Raw genomic sequence first — 15,523 nt, forward strand, 5'->3', positions numbered from 1 at the left:
TGGATGTGGCCAAAAAAATAATAATAAAATAAAATGACACTGTTAAGAACTCATGAGAAAAGTAATGTATTTTAAGAATTTTATACTACATGTAAAATCTGCTTTGGAGACATCACATCTGTCTGTTTCTTTTAAGTCACAAGCTCTGGGATGTCAGGCCTACCCAAGGGAGTGTGCTGATCCAGAGAGCTCTGGTCCTGGGCCTGCCTGTACTACTAATCAGCTGATCATGGTTAGGCCCCAGTTGTTTCAGGCTTCAGTTTTCTAAACTGTAAAGTGAGAAGAGTAAACAAGCCGTCTTCTAACTTGAAAAACCAATAATTCCAAAATAAGCACATGAAAAAGTGCTTTTTAAAGATTAAATTCATGGTTAAAGTTAAGTGGATTCAGAGTTCCCTGGTGGCTCCGTGAGTTGGGGACCTGGCATCACTGCCATGGCTCAGGATGGATCCCTGGCCTAGGAACTTCTGCATGCTGTGGGCGTGGCAAAAAATTAAGTAGATTAATGAGAGGAGTGCCATTTTGACTCTCGGTCTGCAGAAAGGCACTTGTGTCTACTCCGGGTGTTACCTCTTGGTGGCAGCACTTGGAATTGGCCTGAAAGTTACCAACAACAGGCAGTTTTTAGTGTAAAACCATAATATCCTGTCTGTCGTAACCATCGTAGGGACATTTCTCAATGTATCAATACATAGTCATGCCCAAGACAAATACAGGCTGAATTCAAGACCAATTATTGAACCATTTCAAAAAATCTTTTGTTACTGGCTTGTAGAAATCTATGAAGCGTAAGTTCTTTAGCATGTACTATGTTCTTGGGCTGCATGAATTCTAACAGAGGTTGGCAAACTTTTTGCACAAAGGGTCGAATAGTAAACATCAGATGCTTTGTGAGCTGTAGGCTCTGTGTTGTAATAACTCAGCTCTGCTGTCATAGCACAGAAGCAGTTGTAAACAATACATAAATGAATGGACAGGGCTGTGCTCCCGGAAAACTTGTTTAGAAAAGTAGGTATTATGCCAAATTTGGCCCATGGTTCATAGTTTGCTGACCCCTCAATTATCCTAAACCCTGCCCCAAGTTTCTCTTTGCCCTGTGTCCTGAGATAAATCACCTTACTACGTCTCCTCTAGTTTCTGAATGTAAGACTAAGAGCTTCTGTACTTCAACCCTGTACCTTCAATAATTCCTTTATGAATAACCTAGTGGGCAAATTCTACATTCTACCACATCACCCTGATGCCAACCCTATTTTAGTTTTTTAAATTACCTTCTTTTTTTTTTTTTTTTTTTTTTTTTTTGCCTGGCGGTGGGCATGTCCACAGCCTGCCAAAGTTCCCTGGCCAGGGATCAGGTCCTCGCCACAGCAGCCACCTGAGCTGCAGAAGTTACAATGCCAGATCCTTAACCCACTGAGCCACACAGGAACTCCTGCAAGTTGCCTTCTTTACTTCTTTTCACTCTGAACTGATATTTCCTGAGGACAAACACTTATAGTTGTTTCTTTTGCCTTCCCTTGCCTGGATTACCGTATTTACGTGATTTCAGCCTTTTCCCCAAAAGGCTCTCATATCTTTTATACCTAGGGAATTGTGGTCGGCCTTGTTTAAAATCTTCAGGATATGATTGGTTAACCTCTTGCTAAACATATTTTTCCCTTTCTTAAATGAAGCTCCCCACATTTAACAAGCCACTCTCCTCCAAGAGCAAGAAGCTCTGGAGGTAGAATTAGTCTTGGCAAATTATTTGCGAAGATAGATATTGGTCTCTGGACTTGGTGCGTCCCCGGAGAGCCCCCTGCCTCAGCCAGGAGAGCCGGGAACAAGCCCTGCTGTGTAATAATAACTGGCTCCAATCCTAGACAATTCCCTCCCAACCTCGGTCCAGCTCATATCCTTGTCCTTTCCCCCAAAGCCCCTCCCAGTCTCCATCCTTTCTTTATTCCCGACACTTCCAAATTCTAAAACTCCACCTGCCACGGACAAACCTGATGTTGGCAAGGCTCTTCCCTTGGACGGGCAAAGGCTCATCGATGATTGAGGTTGACTCCATGCTTTCAATTCGCGGCTTTTCCTGTTCAGCAATTTAGCTGTAGCCCCGGATAAGGGTGATTTGTCTGATCCATCTTGCTTTATGTCTCACTTGACATTCTGCCTTTTTCATGACAGGTTGCTGAATGCTATAAAGCCAGGACTTGTTAAAAAGATCAATAGATTGCCTACCCCCATTGCAGGATTGGTGAGTATCCAGAATTGAGATTTATCTTCCAATAGTCCTTTGCTGTAACCTAAGAGTCATGACAGTGCCATTTATTACTGTTCGCTCCTGCAGTATAGATTCCACTCAAATGAGAATGCATTGAAGCCATTAAGCTGAGGTCACTTAAAAATGAAAGATTGCAGTTATGCCTAAATGGCATCTTAATCTTTGTTTGGATTTTCCCATGAGTGATAAGGACGTTCGTTCTTAGGTAAATTTGTTTGGGGATAAGAGGCTGATAATTAAGTTGACCCCAGGAGAGGAATGCGATTGTAATTATGGTTTTCTCATTTCAGTTCTTCTCTGCGTTTCTCTGGAATGAAGGGGGGAGGAGGTAGAGAGACAGAGAATTTCATGATTAACAAGCAGCAGTTTTACGATAAATTGCTGTTTTAAATCTTAAAAATCTACTTGCATTTACGTACCACATAAGTAGACCAACTTTCTAAAGACGCAGTGGGTGTGGAGGTGATTCTGATGTCCTCAGGAGGATTGTTTAAGCAAAGCCCTGGCTTTTCTGAACCTACCCATCCAAAGCCAATAAAGCTCAAATGTTCACATGTAGTCAGATGCAGGGATTTTTCCATGCATTGATATGTTTCATAATTCTTGGCAACCAATTTTAATTACTTAATTGATTTACCTTTTGGTAATAAGAAAAGGTGGAAGATCTAAAATACAAATCTTAGTTCTGGAAGGAACATGGGCTCATGCACGTCTCCCCCCCCCCATGCCATGTACACACGTGTACAGACACTTGTGTGCACAGAAAGCTGAGGATCACTCACTGACTGTTTCCATTGTGTCTGCCTTCTGAGCCTGTAGTCTTGCAGAAAACAATTAGAAAAATGTCAAGAATTTAGGCAGCCTCCTATGTAGACCTTAATGATTTGTTGTTAAAAAGTTTCTTAGTCATATCAAGATGACTAGTTGAAATTCAATGTAACAACAAAAAATTACGTTTGAGAACTGTAGGGGTCATGTAATTAGGTACATGGTTTCAGCAAGTTATATGAAATGAGTTGTTTTTTTTTAATTGTAAGAATTGTACTTCTGTGGATACATTTTATTTCCTATACTGGTCAGTAGTGTTTGTGATTAGTCATTAGAAATCTTTCTGATTTCGTTTGTCAGAATCATGCAGCCAAGAAAGTTAATATAGATAGTTAAATACATAGACAGTCAAATTGGAAAGGAATGGATTTGAATAACTTTATTAAAAATCGATATATATATTATATATGTTAATGTGTACATAGATTAGCAAGTTCTAAATGTTTTATCAAATCCATCTCTTTCAAATGTTAAGGCTGTGGCTTTAATGATGCTGACAGATAACTGTTTGGTCCCAAGCTGGTGGCATCTCCAGACCCTGGAGGGCTGGGATTTAATGTTATGGAAACAAAACCTGTGTCATGAAGTCAGGGAAGGCTCCAGTGAACTCCACGTGAAGAGAAGCAAGCAGCTCTTAGTCCAGAAGCTGAGAAAAGAGCTTTGGAAACATTTTAAAATGTGAACCATAAATAATTCTAGAAAGATTAAAGATTTGGGATACATGCATTGATCTTTATGTTGTCTTCTTATAGCAGATCAAATGTTGTTCTTTGCCTGTTGCCTCAGCTTTGGAACAGGAAGGCAATTTGATTCAAGACAACCAGGGACCTCTGTTGCTTTTTTCTCATTTTTATCCTGACTTCTCTTCCTTCTCTTTCCTTTTTCATTTGAATTTCCTTTCCATTTTGTCCTTGCCGTCTTTTTTTCCTTTTTGTTGCGCTTTTCAATTAATACTTCCTCACTCCCTCTCATCCTGTATCACATATTTTCTTTACTAATTTGTTATTGTAATATTGTGATAAGCAACATATATTTGGTCTTTGTTTCGGGCATAGAGCACCTGAAACATTTGGAATTTCCTAAACAATGGGAGTGATGGGAGCATCTTGGGTTGTAATATTTGGTCTTTTGTCATCAGTTCCTAAAATAGCTCCAGTTCTGTAAAAGTGAAGGAGTATCTTGTTCCTTAGAGCAAGCTCCTTTCAGCCACACCTGAATGATGTAACTTTTGGAAAGCTGCAAGGATGGGGGCTGGTTGTTGGGGGAACCAACCTCGTGATCAGAGGGTTGGAACGTTCAGTCCCACCTCACTGACCTCCAGGGAGGGAAGATGGGCTGGAGGTTGAATCAGTCACCAGTGGCCAATGATTTAACCAGTCATACCTGTGTAATGAAGCCTCCGTTAAAAACCTCAAAGGGCAGGGTTTGGCGAGCGTTTTAGTTGGTGAATACATGGAGGTCCCAGGAGAGTAGTGCACCCGGAGAGCATGGAAACTCAGCTCCTTTCCACATATCTTGCCCTGTGTACTGCTTCATCTGGCTGTTCATCTGTGGCCTTTATAATAAACTAGGAAGCATAAGTTACTGTTTCTCTGAGTTCTGTGAGCCACTCTAGCAAATTAATCAAACCCAAGGAGCAGGGTCTTGGGAACCTCTGATTTTATAGCTCCTTGGTCAGAAGCAGGGCTGACAATCCGAACTTGAGATTGACATCTGAAGTGGGGACAATTTTAATGGGACTGAGCCCTTAACTTAGGCAATCTGATACTGTCTCCAGGTAAACAGTGCCAGGATTGAGTTCATTGCTTGGTGGTATTGGAAACACACACACACACACACACACACACACACACACACACAATGGAGTTATCTTTAGTCCAAAAAAAAAAAAGCACAATCAAACAAACCAAAAACTTCTCTATGTTGAGTTAATTATGACCCATACATCCTGAATGTACAAATCTGGTCAAATTCTTTTTCCTCTCCTCCATTTACCTTCATGTCAACATTTCCAAAAACCAGTGCACTGATCAGGGTCCCAGCGAGAAACAGAACTGTCACCTTTCTCTCCCCTGCCCCCATCCTGTTCATGTTCTTCCAGAATTCGCTCTTCAAACCTATCATTTGCTTCCTTTTTGTGCTCATGTGCTGATCTGTCTTCATGACCTCAGCTCCTCATAGCTTTGACTGAAGTCATCCTTTCTCACCGAGTTTTTTCTCCTGAACTCCAGGCCATTTTTTTCAGTTTATTGAACAGCTCCATCTAGATGTCCTACCAGCACCTTGAACTTAATGTATTCACATTAGACTTAAATGACCCCTCCCACCCACCAGTGCCAGTAAAGGCATCATATACATGCAGTTGTGCTAGTTGAACTATCAAGGCATTTGGCAACTTTCTCCAGTCTGTCTACTTTCCTGTGTTTCCTAAGTCCTTCTTCATGTTTTGTATGGATCATTACAGTCAATTTGTACTTCCTCAAATGTTATTTACTCTCCTATGTGAAGCCTTTCCTCGTGACACTTCTTGTGAGTATGATACGTCTCTCTTCTTGACAAAATATGGTTTCTTTATCAAGACCCAATGCAGAATCACCTGCTTTGTGAAGCCCTTAGTGTTTATGTCCATGTGATCTTCTGGAATACAGTTAGCATCTCCTGGTTTATGAGAAAATGAGTTAACATATTAGCAACAGAAAAGATAGCTACATTGAAATATGATGTGGAGGGTAAGATTTTTGAATAACTATCTGTTAACAGCTTGAAATTCAAGGTGTGTAAATGATTTAGTATTCACATTAAAGCATTATAGCTCTAAGTCGTTAATTGGCCATGCTCAAACTTACCAAAACCTGAAATAGGTGCAATGATTCAAGGTGTCCTAGTGATGCACTAAGAAGTCACAGCATCACTTTGATGGAGGGTGTCCCAAAATATTTAGCCTAAAGCCAATTTCTAAGGAAACAGAGTCCAAATTGAGGGTCATTTCCCAAAACAGCTGGCCTGCATTCCTTAACTCTGTCAAGTGTCATTAAAGACACCTCCCCATCCCATACAACTGTTGCAGATGAAAGCCAAATGCCATGTGTGATCCATGATTGAGAAAGAGCAACTACTTGATAGACATTATTGGACAACTGGGGAGAGTTGAGCATGGATTGACTATCAGCTAATAATATGCCTTCTATGTTCAATTTCTTTCACAAGATGTCTGTCTTGAAGATAGTTGCGGATGGAGGGGATACTCTTGGGGTTAAGATGTACTCAATCTGGAGCCCTTAGACACGCTGTGTCACACCGTGAATGTTGAGTGAAAAGAAGTCTGTGTATAGAATGTATGATTTTTATAGACCTACCCATGGAGAGATGGAGGGGGAGAGGAGAGATGGAGGGAGGAAGAAAGGAAGAAAGGAAGGAAGGAAATGTGGTAAAATTATGGATCTAGATAAAGGGTATACAGTTGTCATGATGCTATTCTTCAACTTTTTGATAGGCTTGAAAATTTACCATATAAAGCTTTGGGGAATAAAACATTCATTCTCCTTTAAAAATGTTAGCATTTTTGGAATTCCCAGCGTGGCACAGCGGAAGTGAGTCCAACTAGGAACCATGAGGTTGTGAGTTCAATCCCTGGCCTCGCTCAGTGGGTTAAGGATCTGGTGTTGCCGTGAGCTGTGGTGTAGGTCGCAGATGCCGCTCGGATCCTGCATTGCTGTGGCTGTGTTGTAGGCAGGCGGCTATAGCTCGGATTAGACCCCTAGCCTGGGAACCTCCATATGCTGCGGGTGCGACCTTAAAAAGACAAAAAAAAAAAAATGTTATTATTTTTATTGAAGTGCATTTGATGTACAGTATTGTATTAGCGTGAGGAGGGAGGGGGAGCTCAAATCAACAGTAGATTTAAAATGGCTGAGACCATCTCGGGTGAACAGAGATGCAGCCTTTGGTGAGAGTGTATTTTTCACATGACAGTTCTTCCACCTGTATTTGTGACATTCAGCAAAGAGCAGACAGCATTCCTCAAGGGCTCCTACAGACCTCTAGGTTGGTTTGTACTTTACCAGGAGGTTGACAGGTCACTGACTGTCTAGTGATCAAGCAGTCCTCAGTATCAGGGACCACGGAGATCGAAGAAGTGTGGCCAGAGGGTTTTCCGTGCCTGGAACTCATGCCTGTGTGTCTTAATGGCCTGGTGTTGAGAAGAATCCATTAAGATGGCCCAGCTGCTTGACTTGAAGATAAATAGAAAAGTGTGTTTTCACATAGCAATCCCAAATTATAAACACGTGCAGATTTACAAAGGCATGAATAGGTGTATTTTAGCCCCTGCGTTGAGCTGTGGTTACAAAGAATTCAGGGGTGAAGGTGTTAAAACAAAGTAGTTCAAAATCATTTCCTGGCAAGGACGCAAAGACCCTGGATCTGGGTCTGTGTTTCTTCGGTAACGACTGCTGACATGTGCAGCCGCGTGGAGACTGCCTGCAGATGCTTGCATTCTTTTTTAGGTGTTAGTGATCCTGTTAGCTGTTGCCAGAGAGAAAGACCCCAAATTTAGGTCTTGGCATACCAACCACTTTTTAAAACGCTGCCCTTTATTCCGCCAGTTCAACAGTGTTGCATAAGTAAGGCACATCCTGAAACTCAATTTCATGGTCACTAGAGATCAGATTAAATTCTATTTCATCTCAGAAACATTTGACTTTGTGCAAGGGACACAAATGTATGGAATTCTTGCTTGCAGTAGGAATTTGGGGATTAAGCCTTTTTCTCACCCGGATTTTAATTGTGACAGTGATTGTGTGTGTGTGTGTGTGTGTGTGTGTGTGTGTGTGCATGAAGTATAATTGGAAATAGATATTTGAAGATTCTGCCCTTAGGTGTTGAACCTTCCTAGAGCTGTCGCGGAATATTTGCTTGCTCTTGCAGGTGAATCCGTGAGGATGAAAGCAATCTGAGAAATAAATAATTTTACAGCTGGAAGCACATCTCAGATCTATTTGTTTTACAGATGAGGACATGGGGGCACATCAAGGGGAAATTCACACAAATAGTAAAAGCTGAGATGGATCCAAAACCTAGGCCCCCTTTCTCCTTGGTTGTATTACTCACCAATATCCCCAGTTGACAATGGAACACATGTAAATAATAATTATTTTACCTCTTGTGAGAAAGAGGGGAAAAGCAAAGACTCACTTTTTCAGTGCATCTCCTTTTTTCAATCTTCCTTTTGGCCAATACCTTCAAAATATCTTTCCAAGCTCCATGAAAGGGCTGACTTCACCGAACCTCTGTTCTCCTGATGAATGCTGGAAATTTGACCCTAAGTGAAATTCAGTGGGATCTAGCAGGAATGTAACTGGTAGAATTATCCTACCAGTTAGTTACTCTAATCCACTCAAAAATTTATTCTTTAGGAAAAAAGATGCATTTTTTCTTTAATCAAAGATAAGATTTCAAATATGCTTAGAGCCGAGCTTTCTGAAGTGGATAAAAATGTAAATTCCTATAAACTCTATGGACTTTAGGAAGGAAGCTTTCAGAAGGGATCTGCTTTATTTTATGAAACTGATACCAGAACAGTTGATGTTTCGTTTCATCCTTTGAGGGAGGTCAGGGCAGGAGAAATGATGAAAAGGCAGTGGAGATTTCCACATTAGGAGGAGATTAAAAATACTGTTTTGGACAGAGGTAGACATATGAAGCTGCTGAAAATGGAGCAGTAGGAGTGGAAAGCCTGGACTCAAACTTCATCATTTTAGGAAGATGACAATGCCATAAATTTGAGTCCCACGTGTTTGGGGTGTCTATCTGCCAAGAAGGGTTTTTGTTTTTTTGTTTTTTTGGTTTTTTTTTTTGCAAATCTTAACTCGAGATCAGCTCTTGTCTGTCTCAGCGCATCCTCACCAATGTCTTCTCTTTTAGGTTTAGATTTTACAACTGTGTTGGGAAATTCTAGACTGTTCACCTGCCCTTCCACAGGGTATCTTCTAGGTTCCCCCTGGAAAAAGCAGGTCGGAGTTCTGTTCCCTGCCTCTGATTCTCTTCCAGTTAAAATGATCGTTTCCGTCTAGGAGGGAGCAGAGCTGGCAGAGGGAGACCAGAGGTGGAAGTTACCATAATGACAGCTGTCATCTGTTAAAGCCCACCCGGTCCCAGGTGCAGTGCTAGGTTATCCTTCTCCGTCGTTACAACTGCCCTGCAGTCTAATTATTGCTATGCCTTTACTGTATCTCAGGAGACAAAGGTGCCAAGAAGTAAATGACCAACTTTCCAATAAATAGGAGGCAAGATGGAGATGTGGACCCCGAATTGTCCAACCCCAGACCCTGTGCCTTTTCTGCTGTGTTACACCATCTCCCTCAGGCCTCAGAGGAGACACGGAACCTCAATACTCCTGAACACCTGTTTGGAGGCACCACCCTCTAAGGAGATCGCATGGGTTTTTAGAAGACAGCCTCTCATCCCTGTCCTTTAAGTCTATTAATTTAACCAAACTGAGGCAGTGGCTGCTTTTAGAGGGCACTACACAGGTAACATTTCTACTGCCAGCCCTAAAAAGCAAGCTCCATGTGGCCACACCTCAGGCATCATAGTCAACAAAGCACCCGTTCAACAGCAGATCCTAATAAGGGACATTCCCAAAAATGTCAGTGTGGGGAGTTCCCACTGTGGCTCAGTGGAGGCGAATCTGACTAGGAACCATGAGGTTGCGGGTTCGATCCCTGGCCTTGCTCAGTGGGTTAAGGATCCAGCGTTGCCGTGAGCTGTGGTGTAGGTTGCAGACGTGGCTCAGATCCCATGTTGCTGTTGCTATGGTGTAGGCTGGCAGCAACAGCTCCGATTCAACCCCTAGCCTGGGAACCTCCATGTGCCGCTGGTGCAGCCCTAGTAAAGGCAAAAAGACCAAAAAAAAAAAAAAAAAAAAAAAAAAAAAAAAAAAAAGCCAGCATGGTTCAATTTGTAACATGCAGTAAAATTTCCTAAAATGCCCCCCTCCCCTTTTCTCTGTCTTTCTGTCTACATGCACACACACACACCCTATAGTTCCAGCTCCCCCACAAATCTTTCCCCACCCCACCCTCCCCACATTGTCCAGCCTCACCCTGTCCTAGCTTTTGCCCCCTCACTTCTTACCCCTTTCTCTGCAGCTACCAACCCTCAGCCTTTTCATGTGCAAATCAACTCCAGCTTGGCTTAGGTCCTTTCTTTTTTTCTTTTCTTTGTCTTCTTTTTCTTCTTTTTTTTGGCTTCTCTTTAGGACCTCACTTGCAGCATATGGAGGTTCCCGGGCTAGGGGGTCTCATCAGAGCTACAGCTTCCAGCCTACACCACAACCACAGCAATGCCAGATCCGAGCCTTGTCTGCGACCTACAGCGCAGCTCATAGCAATGCCGGATCCTTAACCCACTGAGCTAGGGCAGGGCTCGAACCCACATCCTCATGGATTCTAGTCGGGGTCATTACCGCTGAGCCACAGTGGCACTCTGGCTTAGGTCCTTTTAATGCCTCCCCAGCGTCGAGATTCTGCTTCCTGGCAACAGACTCGGGAAGACACAGGATTCTCCTTCATAGGCAGTGGGGAGGAGAGGCTTGGACAACACACCCACCCAGTGTATTTTTCCTGCCACATGCTTCTCCTTGTGGCAGCTACACGGCTCAACCGGGGGGGTCTCTGGAGGTGGTCTTGCTCTCCTTTGGGGGCCCAGTGGAAAGTGGCATTGGCCTGTGTTCTCTGTGAAGGAGGTCCATTGCGCTGAGAGAAGTGAATAGACCTGGTGAAGAGTCTCGGCCAAAGTTGAATTTGATGACACACGTTCCTTTGTCCTCCTCCCTGGCACAGTGAGGGACCCTTGGGGTTGTGTTTCCACACCACACACAGGAGGAGTGCTCAATTTGCTGCCCTCGAGTTTGGTGCCAAAACCACGCTGAAGCAGGGATGGTGGTTAGCCTTTCAGTGGGTTTCAACATAAAAGAGCACAGACCAGGGAAGACAGCAACAAAAACCACGAGGTCTGTGGAACACTCAATCCCACGTTGAGTTGAATAGCAGGCTTGAACCTAGCAGGGGGCTTAGTTTGTGCAGAGTATCCCAAGCCAGAATGGCTCAGGTGCTGCCAGGTATCACAGCCTCCACAGGTGGCTTCTATAAATGCAGATGGTCTCAGGTCCCTTCCCAGGTCAGGTGACCTTACTTAGCTGCCCACTGCATATAGGAATAAAGTCCTTACACCCCAGAAAGGTGTTTAAGGCTTTCCCCCAAGCAAAGGGAACATTCTAGGTGGATCTCCCACTACATATATCCCTCTTAGGAACTGGGACAGTAGTTAATGTACAACCAACACCAAAAGACTTGGCAATTGTGAATACAAAAATTGAAGTGTGTCAATGGTGAGAGCCATTCTCCATGTTGAGTTGGACCAGGATAAAGGGAACACTGGGATAGTCTGGCTTTTTGTTGTCTACTGAGTGCTCGATCAGACCAGTAAGTTAGTCCCTTTGTCCATTTTAAAATATATTTTTATTAGAGTATAGTTGATTTATAGTGTTTAGTCAATTTCTGCTGTACAGCATAGTGACATACACATATATATGTGTGTGTGTGTTTATACATATATATATTCTTTTTCTTATATTATCTTCCATCATGGTCTATCCCAAGAGATTGAATATAGTTCCCTGCACTGCACAGTAGGACCTCACTGCTTATCTGCCCTCAATGTAGTAGTTTGCATCTACCAACCCCAAACTCCCTGTCCCTCCCGCTTCCTTCCCTCTCCTCTGGCAACCACAAGTCTGCTTTCTATGACCAAGATCTGTTTCAGTTTTGCAGATAGGATCATTTGTGCCATATTTTATATTCCTCATCTCCAAAATATACCAACAGCTCATACATCTCAACAGCAAAAAACCAAACAATGTAATCAAAAACGAGCAGAAGACCTAAATAGACATTTCTCCAAAGAAGACATATGGATGGCCAGTAGGCACACGAAAAAATGCTCAGCATCACTAATTATTAGAGAAATGCAAATCAGAATCTTTGTCTTTTTTTTTTTTTTTTTTTTGAGTACTTGGGGAGACTCTATAAGAGTTTTTTTGTCCTTTCCACTCGTTCTGTGTTTGGTATCTATTTTCTGATTTTCTTATTTGGTGAGTGTGTTAGTTATCCATTGCTGTGTAACAAATTTACCCCAAAACTTAGGGGCTTAAAAAACATTTACTATCCCAGAGTTCCCATGGCTCAAGAATCTGGGCTTGGCTTAGTTGAGTTCTTATTTCAGGATCTCTCATAAGGCTACCACCCAGGTATTGGCTGGCGTCATTTTCAGGCTTGACTAGGAAGGGATCTGATTCTAAGCTCCCTCAGGTGCATGTGGACAACGGTTTTTTGCAGGACATTGGCCATGGCCACCCTCAGTTCTTTGGCGTGTGGGCCTGTCCACATAGAACAGCTCACAATGTGGCAGCTCGCTGGATGAGAGTGAACAGGCAAGAAGAGCCAGCAAGAGAAAGGGGGGAGAGGGAACGGGCTGGACATCACAGTTCTTTATAACCTAATCTCAGAAGTGGCATTTCCTGCCTTCTGCCATATTCTGTCAATCAAAAGCAAGTTACTAGGGCTGGCTTACCCTCAAGGGAGGAGATTACACAAGGACCTTCTAGAGGAAGGGGTCACTGGAAGATGTTTAGAAGCTATCACCATGAATGAAGAGATCATCATAATACTGAGGAATCAGGGCATAGATTTCTTCTTCTCCTGAAAATGTGTCACTTAGAGTTCTTCAAAGATAAGACAAATTTTCCTTGGACCACCTCCCTTGCACGACATCTGAGGTCTGTTTCCACTTTTCTTCTGCACACAGACACTTAAGAGATGGTATGCTCTCTCTTGCCTTCCAAGTGAAAATCCACTATGACCCAAGTCATACTTCCTGCCTTTCAGGGAACCCCTTTCTAGGAGACAGGTGTACAAATGAGGTCTAATAAAGGTGTACTGTGCAATGTTAATGAAATATAATATATACCATGAGCGAAGACCTTGGAGTTGGGGAAGGACCTGCTGGCTTCCTGGGATGGAGTGAGAAAAGCTCTGAGCCACAGGAACCTGGGTCTTGTCTGGAGGGGCTGTTATGTGTATGTGGCTACAGCTGGAGCCCAGCGTTCCTGAGAGAAATCCATGCTGCGAAAGTGGAGCGGGAAGTGTAGGTTGAGACCAGAAATGCCATCTGGAGGTGTTTGGATTCATTTTATAGGCAGTAAGAGCCACCGCAAACAAAGGAATCTTATGTTCTAGATAACTCTGGTGGCCTGAGGAAAGGAAATTATGGAAAGAGACCAGCAGCAAAAGTCAGTCAGGAGACAAGTGGTCCAAATGCGAGATAATGTCTATTACTAAACCTTAGCAGATGCAGTGAGAGTGGAGAGGAGGAGAGAAGATTTATGGTTCTTTGTTTTTCACTGAAAGTAATACGCCATCAATTATAAGACACACCATGTTTTAAAGTATAATTAAGTTTTTAAAAGCCATCGGTTAAATTATGACTCAGTGTTAAAATACCAGCAATGGAAAGATGCATCTTTATTTTAGTGGTAAAAAAAAATGTACCTCTTGGAATTGATGAAATGTGATAAATAATCTTAGGAAAATGACATCTACATTTTGGATTTGAGCAACTTGGCAAATAGTGATGCCACTAATAGGAATCATGGGAGCAGGGGATGAGAGATGGATTCCAAGAAAAAAGATGAACTCTCCTCTGGATGTATAGCGTTGGCTACTTTTAAGAGATATTCAAGATATTCGTGTGCAGATGTCTGGCAGACAATTGGGAAATGTTGGTTTGGAACACATGGAAAAAGTTATGAACAATTGGACGAGGTTAATGAATTGCTTATTTTAAAGTTACATCCTTAGACTTAAGTATATATGAAGACAAATTATTTCTTTTTTTATAAATACAAACTTTGAAGATTTTCCCCCTACATGTCATAGTCTGATCCTTGGAGTGTTTGACTTTCTTTGGTGGAGACAGGGGGAGGGGGACAGGGGGAGGGGGGAGGGAATGATGAAAGGAGTTCAAGACCACAGGAGGAGACAATAGCAGTTGTACTTAGATGCGAAAATCAGGACAGATAGTGACTTAGATCTTCATATAATTGACAATGTATTGAGGTTAGTATCCAACCCATCTCATACCCTTTAGCCTCTCTTATACCCCTTGAATCTTCACTCTTCGTACTGGGTAAGCATTTTCATTTGCAGGGGCTGCCATGGCAAAGTATCACAGATTGGGTGCCTGAAAGGACAAGAGATTAATTTTCCTACAATTCTGGAGGCTGGAAGTCTGGGGTCAAGGTCAAGGTGGGGGCAGCGCTGGTTTCCTCTGAGGTCTCGCTCCTTGGCTTGCAGGTGGCCATCTACTCCCTGAATCTTCACATGGTCCTCCCTCTGTGTGTTTGTAGCCTGATCTCCTTTTCTTACAAGGACACCAATCATACTGGATTCGGAGCCCCTCTAAAGGACCCCATTGAACATCATCACTTTTTGAAAGGCTCTGTCTCCAAATACAGTCTCATATCTGAGTTACCTGAGGTTCTGACTTCAACATATGGATTGGGAAGCTGGTGGACGGGGGGAGGCACGATTCGGCTCTAACAGTGGGTACGCCAGGCAAGTCCTTCAGCTCTTATTCACATGCCTAGACTTGCTAGCTGAACTCTAATATCCTCTTTATGCACCACACATTATTTTTCCAAGCATGTTTCCATAATTATTTTATGTCTCTGCAGAGGTGGAAGGTTAAATATAGCAGTGCTGTAAAACTTTATTTTCTGGGTCCCCCCCGCTTTCCTGTCCCTGGGGAGGGGAAAAAATTCTTTGAAGAAAGAAAGCACTTGTTCTCCCTTATCTTTCATTGAACAGCATTTAGCGGAGTTTGTGACATTACATCGGTTCCTCACATTTTTCCCGAGGAACAGACCTTCAATGAGGAATTCGGAAGAAAAAATAATAATGGCAGGAAACACATATTTCAGCCAAAGTTTTACTTATTTTTTTTTCAATGGTCATAGCTTACCTAAAGAAGGAATTTCTATAGAACTAATTTTAGCATGTACTCCAAACCCAGGTTTGTAGGGATTGTATGGTTTGACCATAGGAAAAAAAAAACCTTCACCAAATATCTGAAAGTGTTGTATGACAGAGTGAGATCATGCTAAGTTGAAACGACTTCGCTTAAAATGTGCCATCATCTGAGATTATTTTGTAGGAAGTTTGTCTTGGCAAGCCCTTCAAACTAACTTGCTAGACACCTCTTTTGTAATTAGCCAGCTTCCTGCTGGAATCCTAGGTCTATGCTCCTCTCGAAGTGGATGCAAACGTTAATTTCCCCGTCTGTCATTCTCTCCACAAGATAAAGTACTGTCAT

The 15,523-nt window shown here is 42.5% G+C and overlaps 1 protein-coding gene across 1 annotated transcript in view; it reads left to right on the top strand.

Annotated features, from left to right (window-relative positions):
- Positions 1-15,523, top strand: part of LIMCH1 (LIM and calponin homology domains 1) — a 359,519-nt gene that overhangs the window by 166,776 nt on the left and 177,220 nt on the right. The window contains 1 exon segment of the mRNA XM_021101157.1: positions 2,170-2,239. Within this exon segment, the coding sequence (XP_020956816.1) occupies positions 2,170-2,239 (70 nt within the window).

Source organism: Sus scrofa, chromosome 8 (assembly GCF_000003025.6).
Source record: "Sus scrofa isolate TJ Tabasco breed Duroc chromosome 8, Sscrofa11.1, whole genome shotgun sequence".
NCBI lineage: Eukaryota > Metazoa > Chordata > Mammalia > Artiodactyla > Suidae > Sus > Sus scrofa.